Here is a 24,114-nt window from a genome sequence, read left to right as displayed (position 1 = left end):
AGTATGTACTTCAGGCATAAGGAAAATTGTCCCTGATGAAGTAAAAGATGCAGGAAAGAATGAAGAGCAATGCAAGTGTAAATACGTGGGTCATTCTGTGAGCATTTACTGTACAGAACAATAATAATAATGTCTTTCACAGTCTACAGACAGAATGAAAATGCACATCAACAAAGGCTAATAAATTGGGAGGGAAGTAAATATAATTAAACTATTCTAAGGTGTTCCAAGAGGACGGTCAAGGTATTGATTAATCAGATCTTGGTAAGTTGGGTGTGCAAGTTTTAATCTAGGGTAACCCCCACCAAAAGAATAGAAATGGGGGGAATTCCCAGGAGATCCAATGGTTAGGACACAGTGCCTTCACTGCCGGGGCCCAGGTTCGACCCCTGGTTGGGGAACTAAGATCCTGCAAGCCACACAGCATGGCCAAAAAAAACGAATACAAATGGGGTTTATAATTTCTGAATCAGTGGAGGAGAAGAAACGGAATGATAAAAAACACTCAGTCTAAAAGACAGCATTAAAGGAGAAAAGAAAGAACGAGTGAGACAAGGACGGTTCACAAATGGGATGTTAGATTTAAACCAAAATATATCAGTTATTGCATTAAATGTAAATAGACTAAATGTGCCAGTTAAAAGACAAAAATTATCAGAATGTTCTTTAAAATTGTACCTTTTGCTAGTTATGATATTAGTCAAAAGAATTCTAATGGAACTTATTCTAGAGTAAGAGGGTCAATTAAATGATAAATTTATAAATGATAAAATTTGTATTTTGTATTTGTATGAATACAAATATATGAAATATTTTATATGAAATATTTTATATGAAATTTGTATTTACTTAATATCTCAAAATGTGTACACTAAAAATGGACAGAACTAAAAGGAGAAATAGACAAATCGATAATCTTAGTGGGATAGCTTCACACAGCTCTCTGAGTAACAGACAGAAGAAGCCCACAAAAAGCAGTAAATATGTAGACGATTTGAATAACATGACCTAATGGACATATATGAACTATAAAACCCACATCCTTTACAAGCGCACATAGACCATTTTCAAGTATTGATTGTTATATGCCAGGACTGCGCACTTTTCCATACTTTATCTCCTCTTATCATCATAAAGTTGTGAAACAGTCGTCTGGGCTGGAAATCTCCCACCTGCCCTCCCAACCCACTCATCCCTTCTCTATCTTACTCTGTGTCCTGCAAAGCCGACCTGTGTGGGCTGCATTCACAGGCTCCGTTCCCCTCTGGCCTCTGGTTGGGTCTAGCCAGAATTGCTGGGAGAAAGAAGGGTAGAATAAGGGTATTTGTTCTCCCCACCCCTCTGCGGGACTGCCGGGAGGGTCCCTGGGGATGGCTAAGCTCCAGGTAGCTGCCCTCTCCAAGTTCCTGTTCCCACCCCTCCCCCTGCGGCCTTCCAGGTGGCAATGGCCCAGCTGCTCTTAGTCCTGGGGGCTGTGCCATCCCTCGTGGGTCTTCCTAAATGCTACCCACACCTTTCCAAACTCTCTTAAATTGCCCAGTTAGACTGTGCCATCTGTCTCCGGCAAAGACCCTGCCTGTGCCCCAGCATCCTGTCTGCAGTTAAGGAAACGTAAGCGCAGGGAGGCCAGTGACTCACACGAGGTCGTGAGACCTCCTCTCACAGGTGCAGAATTAAGGACAGGCTCCCCCCCTTGCTGGCATCTTTAATAAATCATTAGCACGACCCTGGTACACCCCTTCCACTTTAGACAACAGTATGCCCTGTCAGTGTGTCTGAATAACTCCTGAATGTGAGTGGTCACGTGGCCTTTCTTGGTTTCTTAAACATCAGGAACACTGTGTCTTCCACAGTACAGTATTCGTCTGTTTGTTAATTAATTTCTGCTGCATAATACCTTTTAGAGGAAGTTGTTTAATAGCAATGATGACCTCTGAATTTAATACTGCGTGATATTTGATATTTTGTCCTCCTCCTTTGCTGTTTTTCAGATCGCCACGAAGTTATCTCCAAAGAGATATTGGAGTTGGACCCCTGGGAGAACCAGTGGAATGTCATAGCCGTCAACGCCCTCATGCACGACAGCTATGATGTCTGCCTGGTGGCGAGGAAGAATCCCCGCGACCTCATCCCCCCGCCTTCAGAGTCAGTGGAGGAGGGTGGGGGGCACTGAGGTCTGTGCCTCTGTGGGACCCCCGAGGTGTCTGCCAAGGAGGCACTAAGGATGGAGAGCCCACAGCATGTGTGGGACGTGTGCGTTGCATGCGTCGCGACGCTGTGCAGAGCGGCGTGCGCTGGGCGCTGCAGGGGGTGTGTGCAGAGTCCGCCCTCCGGTACCCAGGCTTTGCAGTGTCTTCCCCAAGCTTGGAGGGTAAGGATGGAACCGCCTGCTTCACCCACAGTTGAGCAGAATCAGAAAACAGCTGCTCCCAAAATATAATTTAGGGATGACATTTAAACAACACATAGAAATCTATCTATTTTACTTACTATCTATGCTTCTGGAAGCCCAGTGGATTCAAAGAATGCATTTTGGTAGCTATTCTTCACCAATTTCCCAGGAGTTTCACATGCACAAGGCTCTTGTTTAAGCAGGAACGGTCGGTAAATTCCCTGGAGCTTTCCCAGGGGAAGACCATCCTAGACTGAGACACTTTCTTCAGTGCAGAGCTGTGTGACTGTCGTGACCGCTCCCCGTGTCCCCAGGTTCCAGCTGCTAACCCAGGCAGGAGGGACAGATCCATGGAAGCTGGAGCCAGTTGGAAACCTGCTTCTGCCACCACAGAACAGGACCAGTCAGACCCAGGGCGGGCTATCCCGAGTAGGCTAGACCCTCAGAAGGCAGGGCCACACCTGTGTCTTTGCAGGTGTACCCCAAGTGCCCATGGCAGTGCCTGGCACATGAGTGGGTCTTTGGGTGGTCAGCATGGGGATGCCGCTGCTCCAGCCATGTGACCACAGTGGAAGCTGCCAGTTTCCCTGGATGGGGTGCGGGGGGGGCCTCGTAGGAGGGCCGTGACTTTTCTAGATGCACTGAGTTCGGGATCTAGGCTCTCGTCCCAGCTCTGCTTCTTAGCACGCTGCATGATCCTGGGCAGCCCAGCCTTTCTAAAGCCTTATTCTCCTCCCGTGCAGAATGGGAAGGAAAGTGCTCCCTAGGGTTGGTGGAGAATTGAGTGAGAAAGCGCTGAGCACAGTGTCCATGAGACGCGAAACAGGAAGCGTTCTTTAGCTGCTGATACTTTCCTTATCATTATCGTCGTAATCAGCATCTCCCGAAGCACAGTGCCCAGAACACCCGGGCTTGGCGTGGCATCCTGGGGTTTCAGGGAGAGATGCGCATGGGGTCTGAGATCGCTCTGAAGCCCCGGCCCCTCCAGGTCCAGGTGGGGTGCTGATAACCCAGGGTTTCTTTTCGGCCCTGGATGCTGCTCGTCTGACCCGTATTTGTAACTCTGCCCTCCTGCTGTTGGATAGCGTGAGAGATTCTGCCTCAAACTTTTCCCCGTCTTCCCTGTCTTCACCTTAATTGAAGGCTGTCCCAATGTGGCATGGGGGACTCCTAAAACTGGGACTGTCTGCTAGTTCTGCTCCTTGTGACACAGGACGGTTAGGCGCTGAGCAGGGGGCACGGGGGAAGTGGTCCGGATGCTGACAGGAGCTGCAGCTGCCAGTCACGCCGGCTCAGTCTGTGCTCATCAAGGAGGCGTCACTGTTCTGATTGACTTTATAATGAGCAAATGCTCTAAAATGAATATTAAATAAAATGTCACTGATGGAAGATCGCTTTCATTTTGGTTTTCGTACTGCAATCCAATGTAATTTTCATCCGAGGAGGGGACACTCAGCACTTCCTGGGCAGGAACCAGAGTCAGGGATGACCAGCCTCAAGGACATCGGGAGCGAGGCCCAGAGGCCAGGACGTGTGAGGTGGGCAAGGGCAGGAGGGGTGCGGTTCCCAGGGTGGCTGAAGCACCAGAAGAAGCCAAGACAAGGAGATGGGGCCACACAGAAGACCCCCAAGGCCACCCCAAGAGCCCGGCCTTTGTGTGTCAGCCACACACCTCCCGGTGAGGAAGTCCTTTAAGACCGTCCCCCACAGTCCAGTGTATTCGAGCAGGATGACAGCAGACACAGCAGATGGGCAGGAGGCCTGGCGGGAGCCCGTGTCTCAGCTGAACCAGCCCCATAGCGGTGGGAGCCGTGCAGGGCCAGTGCAGCCGGATGGAGGGCGTCAGCAGTCTGCCGCGCGTCAGAGCCGGAGATGCCGGCGGTTTGAGCACAAGAGCGCGGTGGGTCAGCCAGACCCAAAGACCAGAAAATCTTTCCAAGGGTGGTGCCCCCCCACCAGGGCTCCGTAGAGAGAGCCCCGACCGGATGGCCTGCGCGGTCCACCCCAGGCCCGGCTGGAGCACCAAGAGAGAAAAGCTGCGGGGTGCACAGTCAAGGCACCCCGCTTCTCCGCCAACACCAGCACACCCCGCCGGGGGGCCCCGGCTCTTCTTGTTCCCAGCTCACTGGCCATCGCAATCCCGTTCCCGTCTCCGGCGGTCAGCTTAGCACAACACGTGGACCACTCAGGGAAGGAGACATAAGGGAGCTCTACGGAGGGGCTTCGGGGAGAGGCCTTCTTGCTCTTTGACAGACGTGGGCTCTTCTGCTGAGACTTTTCTAGGCTGCGGGCCCCCTGGAACTGCAGAGACTGCGCTGCCATGAGGAGCGGGCTGCAGCCGGTCCACAGAGCCAGGCGGGATGGGGGATGGGAAGGCCCCGGTCCTGGGCAACACAGCAGAGCCACAGAATGAACCAGCCACAGGACTTCCTGCTAGATGCTCACTGTTAGGATCAATGTTCCTTATTGTTCAGGCTGCCTGGAGTTACTTGCAGCCTGCGATTTCCGAACGATACTCCAGCCTTCCTCTGCCAAAGTCGCTTTTTCCTGGGAGGACGCATGTCACCTCTGCCAAAGCGGAGGGCTCAGCCCTGGTCCCTGGGATGACTGGTGATGAGGTGCTTTGGTTCTTGCGGTGAGGAGAGGTGTGCACGCCTGGTGAGTGCCCGTGGTTCACGATCCCGAGCCAGTTCTTAGCTATCTCTAGGATACTTCTTTTCCCTCTGACCTTTACACGTTGTTGATTACTGCATATCCCACCCACCACCTGTTTTTGTAAATAAATTTTATTGGAACACAGTTATGCTTACTGTGTACGTATTGTCTGTGACTGGTTTCACACTGCAACAGCAGGGCCCTGGAAGTGCAGTAGAGACCTCTGGCCCTTTCAGAAAAAGTTTACCAACTTCTGGTGTATTCCATCTAACTTTCTTGAGGAAAAATACTGAGCTAAGGGAATATGTAAATTATAAAGGAATACACATGCGTATTCCTCTAGTTTTACACATATAACATTTTACATATATATAAATATATATAACATGGTTCTATTCCATTCTTCTTTCATTCAACAGCGTGTCTTACAGAGACTATTTCATACGATCTCCCTTTTTAACAGCTACATAGGATTCCATCATTGATGCAGCATAATTTCTTTAACAAACCACCAAGCGGTGGATGTTTCCGTTGTTTCCTCCAGCTGTTCTTTTTTTTTTTAATTTTCTTGGCTGCACCCTGTGGCATGTGGGATCTTAGTTCCCCGACCAGAGATTGAACCCACGCCCCTTGCATTGGAAGCTCGGAGTCTTAACCACTGGAGCACCAGGCAAGTCCCCTTCCAGCAGTTCTTTGAAGGGGACTCCATTCTTTGCTTTAGGCTCTGGCACCAGAGTCCAGGCTGGGGGCTGTTTAGGGGTGGGGTCTGCATCGCACTTAGGTTCTCTACGGAAGCTCAGGAGCGTCAGGGGCGGATGCAGGAGCCTACCTGGCCGTGCTGTACGTGGCCTCAGGCCACTTAGAGACCAGGACAGGTAGCAGCCACGTCGTCGGGGAACAGATCAGTCTCCTGCAGGCGGGTCTGAGCTGGGCAGGGAGCACCGGGAGGACATCCCCGGCAGGCTGTGCCCATCCTGCAGCGTCAGAGGCTCAGCGGTGGATGGTCTCCACCGGCCGCGGAGCCCAGGACAAATACACGGGTTGGAAAGAGCGAACAAGCTCCAGTTCCAGGCCAAACATGAGGCTTTTCACACCAAGGCCGCCAGTTTCAGGTCGGAGGCAACCCCACTGAAGGCTTGTTTCTCAGCCTTCCCAGTGCTGTGGGTCTGTAGAGTGACATTCCGAAAGGGAAGTGCGCCAGTGCAGGACCTGCAGCCTCTGAGAGCATGGACCAGGGAGGGGCGGGGGCAGCCCCCAGCCCGGATCTGACGGCCCCCAGCTCTGAAGAAACCACTCTCTCCCCTTCTCCACCTCTGCTGAGCACACACCAGACACTGCCAGGTTGTCGAGAATAAAGCAAGAGGCCACCGCGCCGTGGAGGGATTGCTCAGAGGGAAGGTGGTCAGCACGTTCTGAGCACTTTTCCGGAGCCCGGCCCTGCTCCCCACGCGGTCACGTCCTGGAGGAGAGAAGAGACTGCAGGGACAGCGAAGTGACCTCCTGTGAGGGGCTGGAGTCCAAGCCCAGCTCTCCAGGCAAGCACGCAGCACAGCCCGTCGCCGCCAGGTGTCGTGCTGTCTCACACCTGCGTGGTTCAGACGTCCGCGGAGGGTCTCAGGGAGCCGAGGTCAGGGTGTTGGCAGGATGCACTCCCCTTGGAGGCTCTGGGAAGAACCCACGTCCCTGGCTTTTTCAGTCTCTAGAGGCCACTGGTGTTTCTTGGCTTGTGGCTGTTCCTCCATCCTCAAAGCTGACAATCCATCTTCACGTCTCCTCCTCCGACACCCCCCTTCTGATCCCCTCCCACGGGTGAGGACCTGAGATTGTGCTGGGCCCACACAGATATCCAGGACCACCTTCCCGTCTTAAGGGCATCTGATTGGCAATTAATTCCCCTTTGCCATGAAAGGTTCCGTGGGTCAGCATGCACACGTCTGGGGAAAACCATTGCTCTCCCTACACACCATCTAACGTGTAGAACTGCCCATAAAGCACATCTGTTCACAGCCTGTGTGGGATTTCACGTGGACACCAAGGGCCGGGGCCACTGGGGCACAACAGCAGGTGTAAATGCAGGCGCTGTCGGAGGCCCCATGACATCCCCGTGGGGGACAGTGAGAGGGAAAGGCTCCCCTCACCTGCGGGATGACCTGCGGGATGACCTCCATTCTGCTCTAACAAGGGCCACAGATTCAAAGAAGTAAGGTGACCACTACACATGAGCCATCACGTAAGTGACTCACTTCTCTGAGCAAAGTGACACTAACTGCTGGGGCAGCCTGGCGCGGGGGGGTTGGGGGGAGTGGTCCTGGGGGGCTCCTCCCGCGGGGCAGGTGACTGGCGGGCTTGGGCCTGCTGGATAGATGAACAGGACGGGCATTCCAGACCCAGGAGCAGCCTGTGCTGAGGCCCCGCCTGGGGAAGGGCATGGTGGGCAGTGTGAGGGCAGGCGGCCGCACTGGCCAGGCTGAGCGGGCCGGGTCACCCATCACCACACCTCCCAGGTCACCATCCTGGGGTCCGGCCACCCCTCCTGGGGTGCCTGCCCACACACACCCCCGCCTACGCCTTGCCCGGCTGGCATCTCCCGGAGCCTCAAGCAGCTGAGACACACAGTCAGTGAAGCAGCTCCTCCCCCTGGTGGCTGGACCGGACAGTGTTCCTGCAACAAGGCTGCAGCCGGGAGCCCTGACACCAGGGCACGTTCCCTCCCTGGGGGCCAGGGAGCCACCTGCAGGTGCAGAGCTGCTCGGACACCACCTGGATGGCTGGGCTCAGGAGAAGCTAGAACCTGGGACAGAGTCCCTTAGGGTTGTCTACAACAGGGAACAGAAAGAAGGCCTACGCCTACGAACGGGTAAGGAAAAAAGCTGGGAAAATGGGCAAAGAGATGAGCACGTTTCACAGAAAGGGCGCCTGGAGTGGCCAATAAACCGTGAAAAGGTGCTCGACCTCTAGGATCGGGGAAGAGCAAGCCCACCTGGGAGAGGGACCACTTCACGCCCTCGTGGGCAGCAGCAGAGGCAGTCCTGGGGGCGCTGTGCTGGCCCCGCGGTGGATGCGCTGGAGAGGCCCGAGAAGCCCCTACGGAGAACAGTGTGGCAGCACCGGCTCAGGCCCCACCCACCCTCCTGGAGGCCGAGCCGGGCCCCCCGCCACCAGCTCTCACCGACACTCACAGCAGTGTTCCTGCGATGGGGTAAGGAAACAAACCAGTGCCCTGGACAGGAGAAAGGACGCGAGTCCAGGTACAGCTGTGCTCGGAACCCCCCGCGGAAGTGAAGCAGACCAAACCAGAACACACATCTGTGCAGACGAACCTCAGAGACAGAGCACCAAGCGAAGACAAGCGGTGAATCATCGATTCTGCACTAAGCCACGCCGTAAGGCTTAAAACACACGAAAGGACGCCCTGTTTGACTTAGAGACCCAGCCGTGTGTCGCAGAAGAGTACAAGCTGGGTGGAAGGACTCCGCCGACCGCGGCTGGCGGCCGGAAGGGAGGGAAATGGGGTGCAGGAGGCCTTGGGGGCCGCTCACCCGAGCCCCATCACGGGGGCCCCTCCCAAGGCCAGCCAGCGATGTCAGGTGCACCCTGACACAGAAGCTCCCGAAGTTTCCTTTTCGGTTCCCTAACCAGCCTCCCTTCTGTGTCAAGGACAGGTGCCCGTGGGGCGAGGACGTCTTTACAGCTCTCCAGCATGAGCTAATCTCCCCTTACACCTGGAAGACCGGCCTTTCTCGGACAATCGGGCAGATGGGGCTAGAACCTGAGGAAGCACTCGTGGGCTGGGTGGTTCCCAAACTTCAGAGTTTAGAGCAGAAGTGGGCAAACTTTCCCTGTAAAGGGCCAGATAGTAAACATTTTAGGCTTCGTGGGCCAGATGGTCTCTACTGCATAGTCTTTGTTGGTCTGTGTTTTGGGGCTTTCCCCACATCCTTTAAAAATGCAATTCTCGCACTGAAGCCTGGAGGTTCACAGAGATCACTGGGGGGTGTGTAACTCAGAGGCCTAGGCCCCATCCCAGACGCTCTGTGTCAGGAAGTCCAGGGCGAGGCCGGGGACTACGCATTTTCCTGTGCACGCCGCCTCCTTCTCCGCCCCACCCCTACCCTCCCCCTCACTCCACCCACCCCAGACTCTCCTGCAGGGAGAGGCTGTCCCCGTGGCCACTCCCGTCAGTCCCCTGGGACCCCAGGAAAGCCCACGATGCTGGAGTCGCCCCGGTATGGACCTCCCGGGCCCTCCAGACCTGGAGCTCCTTGGGGGCAGGGACCAGGTCCGGTCACCTCGTGCCCCAGGCCTATCTGGCCTGGCCCATAACCGGCCCGCAGAGGGAAGGAACCTGTGGCCATTGCTCCGTTAAGCAAATCCCGCCACCCCCAGGCCCGGCAGTCGGCCTCCCCTCACTCAGCTCACCACCTCCCGCCTGTGGTTCCTTTTTCTCCTTCCAGCCCCACCCTGCCCGTTTTACTCCGTCTCATCAATCTGTTCTGCCTCGGCCGCAGTGTCGCACGAATTGTTCCTGGAGATGCCAGCCGGGGGCACCTCTGAGCAGCAATGGGAGGAAGGCTTTGGGGCCCAGAGACGGAAGTCATGGCTGGGCTGGTGGAGCCCGAAAACTGCATCCTCAGCTTGCAGAAACACCTTCCGACAAGGCCAGGTCGATGCGTATCAAAAGAATTCCCTGGCGGAATTTCCAGCGAAGGAAAACATGCCTTGGCTAAGCAGCCGAGCAGATCATCAAATGAATACAGAAACAGGCAAGCACAGTTTGTAACAGTTTTATTGAGATAAAACTCACCTATCATAAAGGTCACCCACTTAAAATGTACAACTGGGTGATTTAGTGTATTCAGAGCTGTGCAACCATCACCACAACCAATTTTAGAACATTTTTATCTCCCCAAAAAGAAATCCCAAGGATAGAAGGAAATAATGGGTAAAAGACACTTGGGATTGGGGTGTTAGGATGAAGAGACTTCATCGATCACAGATCTCGGCTCCTCCTCGTTATTCTCTGATACAAACAGGTACTGTCTGAAATCAGCCTATTTGTGCTCGTTAGAAAAAAAGAAACCCCACACCCCTTTAGCAGTCACCCCCTCATTTCCTGCACCACCCCCAGCCCTGGCAGCCACTAATCTGACTTGTGTCTCGGCAGACTGCCTCTTCTGGACACTTTGCACAACCTGTGGTCTCCTGGGACTGTCTTCTTTCACTTAGTGCGATGTTTTCGGGGCTCACCTATGTTGTAGCAGGTCTCAGTGCTTCACTTCTTTTTGCTATCCATTGAATGGATGGACCACCTTTTATTTATCTATTTTTATTTTTATTTATTTATCTCTTCCTTATTTGATGGGTTGTTGCCACTTTTTGACTCTTGTGAACAGCGCAGCTGGGAACATTTATGTACAAGTGTCTGTTTGAACATCCCTTTTCCATTCCTTTGGGCACATATTTAAGAGTGGAATTGCTGGGTCGTAGGGCACCTCACAGGAAGAACATTTAATAGTTAAGCAATAAGTCATTCATGTAAACTTGGCATTAAGCATTTAATCATTAGTCATTTAATCATTTGAGGAACAGCCAGACTGTTTTCCAAAGCGGCACCATTTTAAATTCCCACCAGCAGCGTGTGAGGGTTTTGATTTCTCCACATCCTTGACAACATTTACTGTCTGTCTTGTTAAATACAGTTACCCTATCTGTGGGAAGTGGCATCTCATTGTGGTTTTAACTTGCTCCTTTCCCTGATGATGAGCATCTTTTCGTGCAATTATTGGCCATTTATATACCTTCTTTGGAGAAATATCTATTCAAATACTTCATCCATTTTAAAATTGGACTATTTGTCTTTTCATTACTGAGTTGTGTGTTCTTTATATATTCTAGATACAAGTCCCTTATCATTTTTTTTTCTGTTCAATTTTTTAATCTGGTTACTTGTGCACTTTCGGTGTCATAGCTAAGAAACCATTGTCTAATCCAAGGTCAAGAAGATATACACCTAGGTTTCCTTCTAAGAGTTTAAAATTTTAGCTCTTACATTTAAGTTTTTTACCCATATTGAGTTAAATTTTGTATATGCTGTGAAGTAGGGGTCCAAATATATTCTTCTGTGGGCAGACATCCAGTGGTCCCAGTACCATTGGTTGGAAAGACTCTTCTTTCCCCCATTGAATTATCTTGGCATCTTTGTTGAAAATCATTTGACCACAAATGTATGAGTTTACTTCTGGGTTCTCAGTTCTGCTCCATTGATGTGTCTGTCCTTATGCCAGTAACACACTGTCTTAATTACCGTAGCTGTACAGTAAGTTTTGAGATTTGGAAGTGTGAGTCTTCCAATGTTATTCTTCTTTTTCTAGGTTGTTTTGATTATTCTGGGTCTCAGATTTCCATATAAATCTTAGGATCAGCTTTGTCAATTTCGGCAAATAAATCAGCTATGATTTTGAAAGGGATTGCATTGAATCTATAGATCAATTTGGCCAATATTGCCATTTTGACAATATTAAGTCTTCTAATCCATGAACACAGATGTCTTTCCATTTATTTAGATATTATTTCAGTGAAGTTTTGTAGTTTTCCGTGCATCTTGCACTTCTTTTATTAAATTTATTCCTAAGTATTTTTGTGCTATTTTAAATGTAATTTGTTAATTTAATTTACAGGTTGTTTCTCGCTAATTTATAGAAACACAATTGATTTGGATAGGGTTGCCATATTTAGCAAATGAAAAACAAGATGCTCAACTAAATTTGAATTTCAGATAAACAGCAAATAATTTTCTTAATACGTCTCAAATGTGGCACAGGACACACTTATTCTAAAGCATTAATCATTGCTTATCTGAAATTCAAACTTAACTGGGCATCCTGTATTTTATCTGTAGGCAACCCTGCATCTGGCAAAATGAACCAGGAGGCCCTAAACAGGGCACTGAGGCCCAGATGAAGATCGGAAAGTCATGAGACTCCGAGAGTGAAAAATGAAACCTCCAGCCCCTTCCCCCGAGTCAGCTGCCAGACCCCTGGCTGCCAGGCCTGCACCCGACCCACACCAGAGAAGAAAAGGAATCTTCCATCAGAATGCCTTCAGACTTCTCAACAGCACTGGTGACAAGTTTGAAATTTTGAGGAAAAATGATATCCAACCCAGATTTCTGTACAGCAACCAGACTCCACACCAGGGTGAAAGCAGAAGAAAGACATTTTGGTCACACAGGGCCCCACGGGCACTGCCTTAGGATGCACTGGAGGAAGTGAAGTACCCACCCAAACCAGGGAGGCCACCAGGAAAGAGGAAGGCAGTGTCTGAGAAAGGAGATTCCACCCCAAGGAGACACGAAGGGGCGTCCCTGGCGAGAAGAAGTCCCAGGACGGCAGGTGGGGGGCAGGCCTGGAGGGCGCCCGTCCACACGGGAACCAAGGGAGCAAGAGGGAAGGAAACAAGCAGAAACACTTAGAGATGACCCAGTTTTGTTCACTATGTCGAGAGGTACGATAGAATTTGTCAAAGAATGGGGGGATAACTTAGCACTTACAAGGCGCTTACAAAATCAAACAAATGAAAATATGAACTGTTAGCTGTAAGAGGAAAAAAAAGTCTTAGGAGGGAAGTGGCATCATAATACACTATTCTGCTTGACTGAGTAATATGTACACAGTCATTATGAGATTAGCACTGAACTGATTAACCAAAATCAGTTTTTCTTAATATTTTTATTTTTTATTTTATTTCATTTTTGGCCACGCCATGTGCCTTGTGGGATCTCAGTTCCCTGACCAGGGATCGAACGCATGCCCCCTGCAGCGGCAGCGCAGAGTCCTAACCACTGGACCGCCAGGGAAGTCCCCAGCCAACATTATTTTACAGCTACGTTGGGATCGTGGTGGGGTGGTGGGGGATGCGTGGGGAGGTGTAAGAAAGCGAACCTGACCTTCAATGATAAGAAGTCAGTAGAAAACGCCTAAAGTTAAAAATCAGGAATTATAAGCACGTTACATGGAGGTAAACACCAGAAGAAAAAATTAAATGAGTTGATAACGGTTGCCTTTGAGGGGTGGGGGTCCAGAGTGGAGTTAGAGCATGGAATTGCTTTTCGTTTTAAGGCACGTGGTCCTTTCAAACCTGTACATGTATTACTTGCATCAAAATAAAGTAAATTAAAGAATAAAGTCACAGGACTTCCCTGGCGGTCCAGTGGTTAAGACTACACCTTCCAATGCAGGGGGTGCGGGTTCGATCCCTGGTTGGGGAGCTAGGATCCACATGCCTCGTGGCCAAAAAACCAAACATAAGACAGAAGCAGTATTGTAACAAATTCAATAAAGACTTTAAAAACGGTCCACATCAAAAAATAAAATCACTACCTTACACATAATCAAAAACTAACTCAAGATGGATCACAGACCTAAATGTAACTGCTGAAACTACACAAGCTCTAGAACCAAACATAGGAGAAAATCTTTGGGACCTTGCATTAGACGGAGATTTCTTAGATGTGACATCAAAAGCACAATCCATAAAAGAAAAACTTGACAAACTGGACTTCGTCAAAATGAAGAATTTATGCTCTTCGAAAGACACTGTTTAGAGAATAAAAAGACGAGCCAAAGCCGAGGAGAAAATAGCTATATTATTACATATCTGATAAAAGATCTTTAGCCAGAACTTGTAAAGAACTCTCAAAACTCAACAATAAGAAAATCCAAACAGCTCATTTTTTTAAATGGGAAGAATATTTGAAAAGATACTTCACCAAAAAAGAAAAATCTATGGATCACAAATATGCACATGAAAAGAAGCTCAGTATCACTAGTCATTAGGAAAAGATAAATTTAAAACCACAATAAGATACCACATCAGAATGACTAAAATTTTTTTTGCGGGGGGCGGGGGTGGTTTGGCCATGCTGCGTGGCCTGGGGCATCCTAGTTCCCCCAACAGGGATCAAACCCAGGACTACGGCAGTGAAAGCGCCGAGTCCTAACCACTGGACCACCGGGGAATTCCTGAGAATGACTAAAAGTTTTGTAAAAACCTGACACAACCAACTGCTGATGAGGATGCAGAACAACTGGAATTCTCACACACCGTTAGTGGGACGGCAGAAGGGTACCACCACCCTGGAAAACAGTTTCGCGGTGAAGCCTACAACTCGGCAATCCTGCCCCCAGATATTTACTCAAGAGAAATGAAAACTTAGCTTCCCACACAAACCTGCACACAGTGTTTAAAGTGGTTTTTCTCATAATTACCCAAAGCCCGAAGCGCCCTAAATGTCCTTCACCTGGAGAACGGATCACTACTCTGCCACAAAGAGGAACGAACCACGGGGACTCCAACAACGTGGGTGACTCTCCAAGGCATCCTGAGCAGCAGGAGCCCGTGACGAAGCCAACACACCACGCGGGTCAGTTTCTAGGACATCAAGGGGAAGGGGAAACTGCGGGGAACAGAAAGCACGTCTGTGGTGGACGGGAGCCGAGAGTGGGGGACAGGCCAACCACAAAGGCACGTGGGAAGCTGAGATGACGGAACCCTTCTGTGTCTTGACTGTGGTAGCAGCCCCAGGGCTGTATGCATTTGTCAACATTTGCATAACTGTACAGGAAAAAAGGTAAATTTTAGTGTATGTAAATTATGCTCTCATATTTTAAAAAGGGGGCAAAAAGCTAGTGCAGAGAGTAGAAGTGTGAACTGGCCAAGGAAACATAGGCAGACATCCTGGGGGCTGTCTGAGGTTGGGTGGATTTGTGGTGGGTCCAGTCTGGCCAGTATCACTCTGCTCCACAGGCCAGCGAGGAGAAGGGCGATGGCCAGATTCATCCATAGCTGAGATTGTGCCAGATGCATGCTTCAAAGGACAGGCGCAAGAGCATTAGTGCTATTTATACACGTATAGAAACGATCACCACAGTAAGGCTAGCTAATATCTGTCACCATATATCACTGCAAACTTCCAGTGTGTGTGCAACGAGAACTTATAAGATCTATTCTTTTAGATCTTAGGCCATCAGTTCTTATTTATTGAGATGCCGGGTCAGGGAGGGAAGGGGGAAGAAAGGAGAGCACTGATGGGAAAGTAAAGGCCTGGACGTCTCCCCGGGATGCCGATCAGCCATCTCAGAAGTAGTTCCGAGCTCCCGTGGGCTTTCAGGACCTCCAAGGACCCTGCCAATGCTAAATCCTGGGGTGCTGAGAGATAATTATAACAAGGCAAATGTGCTCCATTGCTGCCAAGGTACAACACACAGTGGAAGCAGATGGCATGAAGAAATCGGGCCCAGCCTGGGGGCGCGGGGGAGGCTGCGTTAGGTGGAAACACCTGTGCTGTGATGCGTGGGTTTTGTCTGAGCAGAGGGGAGCCTGCAGGTTGGGGAAGAGGAGGAGGAGGACGCATCCCAGCAGACAGAGTAGATGTGAGGAAGAGCACTGGGCAGGGCACGGCGGGGTGAGGGCTGAGGCTGGGGAGACAGGCGAGGAGCTTCCGCAGAGAGCTACTGTCTGAGCGCCAAGAGGGCTCGGTTCCACGTGTGGGCAGTGGTACCCCACAGAGCTGCTGGTGACGCTCAGTACCTGTTGCTCTCTTCTTCCATAATGATGGAGCACTGTGTTTATGGATGTCAGCTGAATGCACAGCCGTGTGAAACAATGATCAGACATCTAGACTCAGCAATTCTGCTCCCAGATACAGACCCAAGGTAAATGAAAAGACCTGTACACAAATATTCAAAGCAGCTCTATTAAAAATAGCCCCAAACTGGAAACAACCCAAATGTTCATCAACAAGAACAGGGGTAAATAGATTGTGGTGGAAAACCACAGAGCATTTAAAAAAAAAAAACAAATTACTGCACACACAACAAGGATGACTCTCACAGACATAAGGTTGAGTGCCAGACACAGAAGATCCCATGCTGAACGCCTCAATGTACTCAAAGTTCCAAAACAGGCAAAGGTCATGGACAGCAACAGAGGTCAGGATAGTGCTTACCTGGGGGAGATCTCGAAACTGGGAGCCACACAGGGAGCCTACAAAGGCACTCAGGGTCTCTGTCTTGGTCCTCGGTATGGTGACCCAGGTATAGACACATGTGCACACTTTTCATGCTGTGTGTTTTAGTCAGAGTAAGCTATACATGCCCCAGCCTCCCTTGCAGCTACGTGTGACAATGGACTAAATTCTGGCCTACGAGATATACGTGGGAGTTGTGTGTGCAATTTCTAAAGAAGGTCTTTAAAGGAAGGAAGTGTGACTTTCCCTTCCTCCCTCCTGCTGGCTGGAATGCAGATGTATGGCTGGCGCTTGAGCAGCTATGTGGGACTATGAGGTGTCACACATGGCAGAGCAATAACATAGAAGGAGCCTGGGCCTCTGAGACCACGGAGACTGGCAGAAGCCCTGGGATAGCTACTTCCAGACTCCTTGAAAGTTAGAGAAATGAAGTGTCTGAGCTGCTGTTATTTGGGATTTTCCATAACAAGCAGCCAAACGTAATCGTAAGTGATACAGACACCATGGAGGACAAGTGAGCAAGGGACAGGAGCGCTTTAGAAGCCTGTGGAGGGTGGACTGGACAGGGCCACCCAGGAGGGAGGAAGGACAGTTACTGGGTGATGCAGTTGTCCTGGCAGCGGACGCTGTGCCCAAACAAGGGCGGTGATGGCGGGGGATGGGCCAGAAGACATGGAGGAGGTCAGTGCTGGATGTGCACGTGATGACCACAACAGAGCAGTGAGATGGGTTCAAATTTCAGAGCCTGGGAATTAGGAAAGTAATGATTCTGTTAAACACAGTAGGAAACAAGGCAAGGAGAATGTTTGTGAAGCAAGGGGACAAACTTGATTTTCCCTCCTTGCTCATATACTAATTTTCTGAGTCCTTTTAGACACACACTAATTTCCAGTGGGCTCTCACTGATAAAGAATTGCTTTTAACAAAACTCAGGGGAGTGATTTGTGGGCACAAAGGGGACCGTCAATTACCGACTGACGGACCCCCCCTTTGGGAAGCACCCGGCATGCTAAGTGCTTTACACACTTTTGCTCACTGAGTTCTCAGCCCTGCGACACAGTTCAGGAGATCACGACTGGGGTTAAGCTACCTGCCCGCAGTGCCAGGGCTCTTCAGACACCTGGGTTTGAAGCCGGGCCTTCCGACTCCAAAGCCTGAACTCGGAATCTCGACAACAGTGCTCTTCAAAGAAGTCTGGGCTGAGCACGAAGATGCAGGCCTGCCTCGCACATGGAAGGCGTCCCCTCTGCCGGACCACCCCGGATCTGCCACACGGGAGCTAAGCGCACTCAGCAGACCCTTTCTCACTCCAGAGCACCTGTCTTTCAAGCCCCTTGGGTCACAGCAAAGTCCCTCTTGCACATCAGAACACAGACACACCGCCTCTAGTCTATGGCCACTTCCCGCAGCAGCCCTGACCTCCTCGGAGGAGGAAGCCGAGCTTGGAAAGGAGACAGGAAAGACACAGCAGCTACCACGGCCCCAGGCCTGACCCCCGGGCCCGTTCCCGTCCGGCCCCGACCCTGGTAACTCAGGACGGCGGAGGGACACTGGACCCTGGGCGCCGGGCGTCCCTCGAACCCTGCGACTCTCAGCAGTGCTGCCGTCATTCACTCAGCAAACACTGCCGAGCAGCCCCCGGCGCCCTTTGCTAGAAGCCCGAGCATGAAGGCAGGCGGCTGACCTGCTTTCCCAGAGCTAACGAGGCAGAGCAGGGACAGCGCACAGACAGGAGGCTCAGCCCAGCGCCTCGGGGCTCCCCTCCCCTGGGGCCGGAGGCCTGCGGAGCCCAGCCCTTCCCTTGAAGGGAGCCGGCCAAGCGTCCCTGCAGGAGGTGCTGGGAGCAGAGAGGAAACGTGGCACCCACTGGTCTGCGGAGGCTGTGAGGCCTGGAAGGTGCTCAGAGCAGCCCCCGTGCACCTGGCGGTCAGCAGCGTGCCAGGTGGCTCTGGGGTGCCCCAGGCCGCAGTCCGCAACTATCGCCCAGTTCCCGGGAAATGAGAGAATTTGGGTAATATAATAAAGTCTAACCTTTTTTTTTTCCTTAGTGCTTAGTCTAGTTTCACTTGCTCACAGGAGGCCACGTGCAGAAGCGTCGCACTGGGCACCTCAGGGCTGAGCTCCTCGTGGGAAATGGCCGCCTGCAGAGACGCCGCGGGAGCACGGATCCCGCGATGTGCGCCAACCCCGCGAGAACTACAGGAACCTATAAAGCAGCGCCGCAGCGGCCTTTGAGGGAGGGCGTGTCCCGGGCGTGAGCCGCCCCCCTCCATCCTATCCTTTATCGAAGGATAAAGCTTTCCTTTGCTTCCGAACTGAACTCACTCTCATTCTGCCGGCTTCCATGACTCGGGGCAGGAGGACCCTTGCCGGGGACCAACTCGAAAGGGTCGGTGAACACTGACAGCCAACGGGCTTCTGGGCTGGCATCAGTTGGCAGCGACACCATCCTGCAGAAAACCACAGGCCCCAAGCACAAGGAGGCGGCTGCGGGGAAGGGTGGGAACATTCTAGAAGGTCCAGGAGCTGTTCCTGCAGGCCAAGTCAGCCTGGATCCAAAGCTGCCTGCACACAGCCCTCTTTCAACCCAGCTGAGAACATGGGCCTTTCAGGTTTAAAATATCATTTGCCAAGTACTGTGAGTCGAAATAGATACAGTCCATCTTCAGAAACACGGCAATACACACCAAGAACTTTAAAAATGTTTATTGCTTTTGACCCACCCAGAAATTCCCACTTTTGGAATTCTATCCCGAGTAAATAATAGGATATGTAGGCAACATTTTGGTCATGAAGATACTCATCCCAGTGTGATTTATAATAGGAAAAAAACAGTGAACAACCTAAACCCCTAACTTCAGGGAAATCGTTACGGAACACCATGGTGCCTCCCTGGATGTACCTCCCATGAATATAATATTAGAAGGAGGTTTATGGAAAAAATGTGAGACAGTAGGAATACAATACGTAATATAATAATACTTAGAATACTTATTTAAATATTAAAATATTTGAAAATCAAAAATGATTTGATACAAAAGCAATATACAAAACGACACACGGTCACAGTTATATTAAAAGTAGGTAAGGAACAAAGACAAAGGAAACCGACCAACACTCTCTCCAGATGAGAGATTACGGAGCTTTTCCACCACTTGTCTGTACATTTATGTATCTTCTACTGTTCTGTAATGCCCTGAGTTATTTTCTAATCAGAAGGAGGGACTCGCCCCCATCTTCCTACCAGCAAGAAAACATCGCTGCACCCTCTCCTTCTGTCTCCTTGCTGGTGAGACCTAAAGCCTGGCTACACCTGACATCCTCCGGCCTCGCTCTGTGCCCAGCGGCCACTGTGGCTGAGAAGACGCTTCAAGACCACGAGCTGGCACAGGCTTTCGGGTGCACTCCCACTCTCCTAGGCGGGGCTGTCCTGAGGAGATGCAGGCTGGAAACCTCGACACAGATGCCAGGCCTCTTTGGAAAAATCCAAAGGCTGAATTTGGGATTCAGTTTGCCACGGTGCCCCCCCCCCCGCCACCCCGCATTGCATACCCAGCTTCCTTCACTCAATTATGGTACTCCCCTGACCCCAGAAAGCATTTGCACTTGTGAGCCCCACAGGAAGACTTGAAACTCCTAAGTTATGGACATCCATTGTTCCTGCTTTATGAAGGAAGACAATGCAATAGGAAAGAATGAAGTTTCTGAGCAGAAACATGCAACGGTGAGGAACAGTGGCTCTTGGCCTCTGGTTCTAGGTGTCCCAAGGCCCAGCAGCATCTCCATCCGTCCTGCAGTTCAATTGCTCAACCAAATCTTGCATTTCATGAGCTTAATTGCAAGCTGGGCCTGAATCTGCCACCTAAACTGCTACCCTCAACCCCTACCGGTGATGCTGTTTTTAACTGCTGTCTTAGTCAATGTTCATTGACTGTTCCGTTGGTCATGTCCGCCGTCTAGCTTCCTTGTCCATCCAAGCTGAACCCCGAGAAGACAGATACAAGTTGGCCCCGGGTTCATCAAAAGAGCTTTGGAAGTATGGGTCACTCCTGCAGAAACACTTCATCTATCCCTCAACATGGAAGAATATTTTCTAGTAAGTATATTTCTAGACCAACAGGATTTAACTGTCATGTTGTAAAAAACAAAATTATGTACGTGACTAGATTACAGTAAAGTGCAGTGAGTAATCTGTTAGTAATGATTTGCTTTCATATAAATCAGATGGAATCCATTTGGACTTTAAATGTGGTTTCTTAGGAAGGAATGAAGGTCTTACACAGAGGACAAAGAAGGTAACTGCACACAACTCGAGGGACTGTTTGCAATATAACTGCTACCAACAATAGACATCCCAGCAGAATGTTCCAGAGTTTAGCCCATGACCAATAACACACTTTGTTATTATTATTGGGATAATGGGAACCTAAGTGTATATAAAATACACCTCATGATCCCCTTCAAGAAAGACTATCTACTGCACCAAACTGAGCCCCTTTTGTAGGTCTCATGCTCATCAATACTAGCAATTATCATAAACCTCCTGTTTGCTTTGGGTTTAGTTTGCTCTCTTTTCTTTTCCTCTAGGTAAACTCAATTGATCCTGAAGGTCTGATTCTAGTGAAATCTGCTATTGAGCCCTCTAGTGAATTTTCCACTCATTACATTTTTTTACTCCCAAATTCCTATGTTTATAATCTCTCTTTATTGATATTCTCTATTTGGTGACACAGTGTTGTCACACTTCAATTCTCTAGACATGCTTTACTTTAACTCTGTACTTATTTAAAACAGCTGACTTAAAGTCTCTGTCTAGTAAGTCCAACGTCTGCACGTCCTTAGGAACAGTTTCTATGGATTGATTTTGTTTCCTGTGTATGGACCATATTCTCTTTTCTTTTTCTTTTTTTGCATGTTTCATAATATTTTGTTGAAAACTGGGTATTCTAAGCAATATAATGTAGCAACTGTGGAAATCAGATTCTCGCCCCTCCCCAAGGTTTGCCTTTATTTTTGTTGCTGTGTTTCATGATTTGTCTGAACTGATTCTGTAAAGGCACATGTGACCACTGAAGTCTCTGCAGAGATAGCTTAGTGGTCAGCTAGTGATTAGACAGGCATTTCCTAAGCCCCTGGGCCCAGCAAGTCTCCCAGTGTGTGCTGAGGGGCCCAGCACTGGACAACGCTGCCTAAGCCTTCACTTCGTGCTGTGGGGAGCCTGGAGGTTGGCCCGAGGAGAGCTCAGGGCCTTCCCAGGGCTTTCCCGAGCATGTCACAGCCTTAGGCACGTGACTCCTCTACCTGTGCGTGTGGCCTTCTAGAAGAGCAGGACGTTTTGGAGCTTCTCAAAGCTGCCCTGGATGCCCATTCCCCAGTTTTTCCCTTTCAGCTTTTTGGCTAGCCTGTTGTTTGTCCTAAGCATTATTCACTGCCTCAGGCAGTTGTGAAGTTCAACAGCTGCCTCTACATGTTTGTGAGAAATGCCCTGGGGAGAAGACTTTTTGCACTGGATGAACTCTGAGCTCCAAGTCAGGTCAAATGAAGACAGCTTTGCAAGTGGGGTCTTCCAGAGAACCTCCAGGCAAGTCAAACACTCTGAGACTTTTATATATTCAATATTTCTATTATAACTAAGTCACAAAAATCACTTCTTGAATTTGCTACTGTGTTCAACCTCAATCCATGGAGCTTCACAAACCAGTTAGCCAAATCTCAGGATTCAATTGAAAAGTTCATTCATTTCTCCATCAAAACCCTTTTTATATTATTGATTAGACAATCCAATAGTTTTTCTATTGGAATTGATGCTTCAGTTTGTTTCAGTGTACCTATCTTCTTTTCACATCTGTATCTTCCGTTTCGAAGTTTCCTTTACTTGTTTATGTTATGCAAACATAAACAAATGTTGTGTCTCTCCAAAATTCATGTTAAAGCCTTACCCCCTTACCCCCACGATGTGATGATTTTAGGAGGCAGGGCCTTTGGGAGGTAATTAGGGTTAGATGAGGTTATAAGGGTGGAAGTCATGAGGATTAGAGCCCTTGTAAGAGTCCCAAGAGAGCTTGCTTCCTCTGCTCTGCTGTCTGCCACGAGAAGTCGGCAGTCTGCAACCCGCAAGAGGGCTCTCACCAGAACCCAGGCGTGCTGGCGCCCTGACCTCCCAGCCTCCAGAACTATGAGAAATAAATTTCTGTTGTTTAGAAGTCACGCAGTCTGTGGTGTTCTGTTATAGAAGCCTGACCAGACTACAATGATTTACAAGTATTGTTCAATCATTACATTATGATTGAACATTACGTTACAAATAATGTTCAATCATTCCAGAGTCCACGGAAACAATGTCAGCTCTAATAATTATGATTTTCCTCATAAAGCTAAAATATTGATATTTCCATTAAAACATCTTTTATTAAGGCCAACACTCCTAAAGTTATATTCTTCGATGGCTAACCTCTGCACTTCTGCTTCTATCACGGTGAACACACAGAACTTACTGATTTCCAAACTGCTTCTGCCACTCTCGCACTTCAAGCTGTCCATCAAGGTGCAATTTCCAGTACTTAATTTGCAGTTCTTTCTGATATTTATTTGATGCATGGTAAGAAATACAATTGAGAAAAACATGAGAATTACTTAAATCTTGTATTGCTTTATCCAAAATTAATTAAATTTGATCACTTAGTGACAAATTAAAATATCCAAATTTTTTTCTAAACTTTTGGCTGAAACTCCAGACTCTTCCTAGCATTATTACACTGGCACTTTTTGTACAAAATCCAATGACCTCTTCAAAGTTGTAAAATATTCCAATGATATTTTTACAAAAGTTATCTTTCCATTGTATATATATATATATTTTTTCCCACCAAGAAAGCTCAATACACTGTATTAAATGCAGCTCCCAGTGTCATAAGATCAACAAAAACCATTATCTTCAAAATATTGAAATTTGTATTTTAAGCAAATTATTAAAACACTTTTATGTGAAGCAAATGAAACTTCCTTGAAGATGATTTAAAATGCACTGCTTTGTTTTCCAAAAAGTTGTTTTCTCATTAGATACATCTATTTTGTAAAAAGTGAGTCCACAGTACCCACCCCCATATCAATACTATTCCTTTAGAAGTTCTATTAAATATTTTCATGGAAATGCTCAATTTTATGCAGTGCTAAAAATTCCGACAGTCCCTCTGTATCTTTTTGACTGCTTTATCCTCACTTTCATGACATTTTGGGAGTTTTAAGTTTTCAAATGTTTAATATATGAAACTGATTATATTTTAAATTTCTTCCTCATTAATGACCACAAATTTTTTTCACTTGAACCACACGTTTTAACAGCATCCTGATGAAATATACATGTTTAGCACTTTGATCTTTTAACACAGAACTTTTGAGCACTATTTGCAGCCAAACTTTGTCATCAGCGCTAACACAAATGCCTGGTTGAAAAAAATCGTCATTTTTCACTACAGAAATACAGATTTTATGTAATAAAATGTATTTAATACAAGTTTTATTTTGTGCAGATTCTTGCACAGTATCAAAACAAGTTCCAGGCTGGGACTCACTACTACTGTAATTCCTTCTTTGTTCTGCAGATTAACAAGACTCACATTTATTATATATGAAACTATTAAAAATTTATCCAGATTTTGTTGCCTCTTCACTTTAGTATTTGTTCTTAACATCTGTAATAAAATCTTAAGTGTATAAGTATAAATACACTGCACACCTGCTACTGTAATTCAAAAGAATTACACTATGCTAACAAAATTATTTTTAGTGATTCTCCTAAAGCAATTTGTTTTGTTAACACATGCAACTTAGCCACAGTCGCTTCAGTGACACAAGATGTTCCTCAGATGTGGCTACAACAGAAGGCCCTTTTTCTATGGTACTAACGTCCTAAAACTGTCAGTACAAACCCGAGTTTATATGAAAATTTATATTAGCTAATTGTGACTGTACAGTTACTATGATACTATTTACCATGAAGCATTTCAATATTTTCACCATCAGTATCGTGCAGGGTGCATAT

General features: G+C 48.6%; 1 protein-coding gene and 1 long non-coding RNA gene across 7 annotated transcripts in view; both read left to right on the top strand.

Annotated features, from left to right (window-relative positions):
• Positions 1-5,191, top strand: part of KBTBD12 (kelch repeat and BTB domain containing 12) — a 56,849-nt gene extending 51,658 nt beyond the window's left edge. For all 6 annotated transcript variants that reach the window (XM_082413967.1, XM_082413972.1, XM_082413968.1 and 3 more), the window contains one exon: positions 1,992-5,191. In XM_082413967.1, the coding sequence (XP_082270093.1) occupies positions 1,992-2,173 (182 nt within the window). In that variant the 3' untranslated portion in view covers positions 2,174-5,191. The remainder of the gene's footprint in view (positions 1-1,991) is intronic.
• Positions 5,192-9,249: 4,058 nt separating this feature from the next.
• On the top strand, positions 9,250-23,690 carry LOC309638289. Its single transcript, XR_014251053.1, has 3 exons — positions 9,250-20,169; positions 20,298-22,617; positions 23,675-23,690. It is a non-coding gene; the product is annotated as an uncharacterized lncRNA (long non-coding RNA).
• The last annotated feature ends 424 nt before the right edge of the window (positions 23,691-24,114 follow it).

The sequence above is a fragment of the Balaenoptera physalus genome (assembly GCF_965194825.1).
Source record: "Balaenoptera physalus genome assembly, chromosome: 11".
Classification (NCBI taxonomy): domain Eukaryota; kingdom Metazoa; phylum Chordata; class Mammalia; order Artiodactyla; family Balaenopteridae; genus Balaenoptera; species Balaenoptera physalus.
This window is presented reverse-complemented; position numbering and strand designations above follow the sequence as displayed.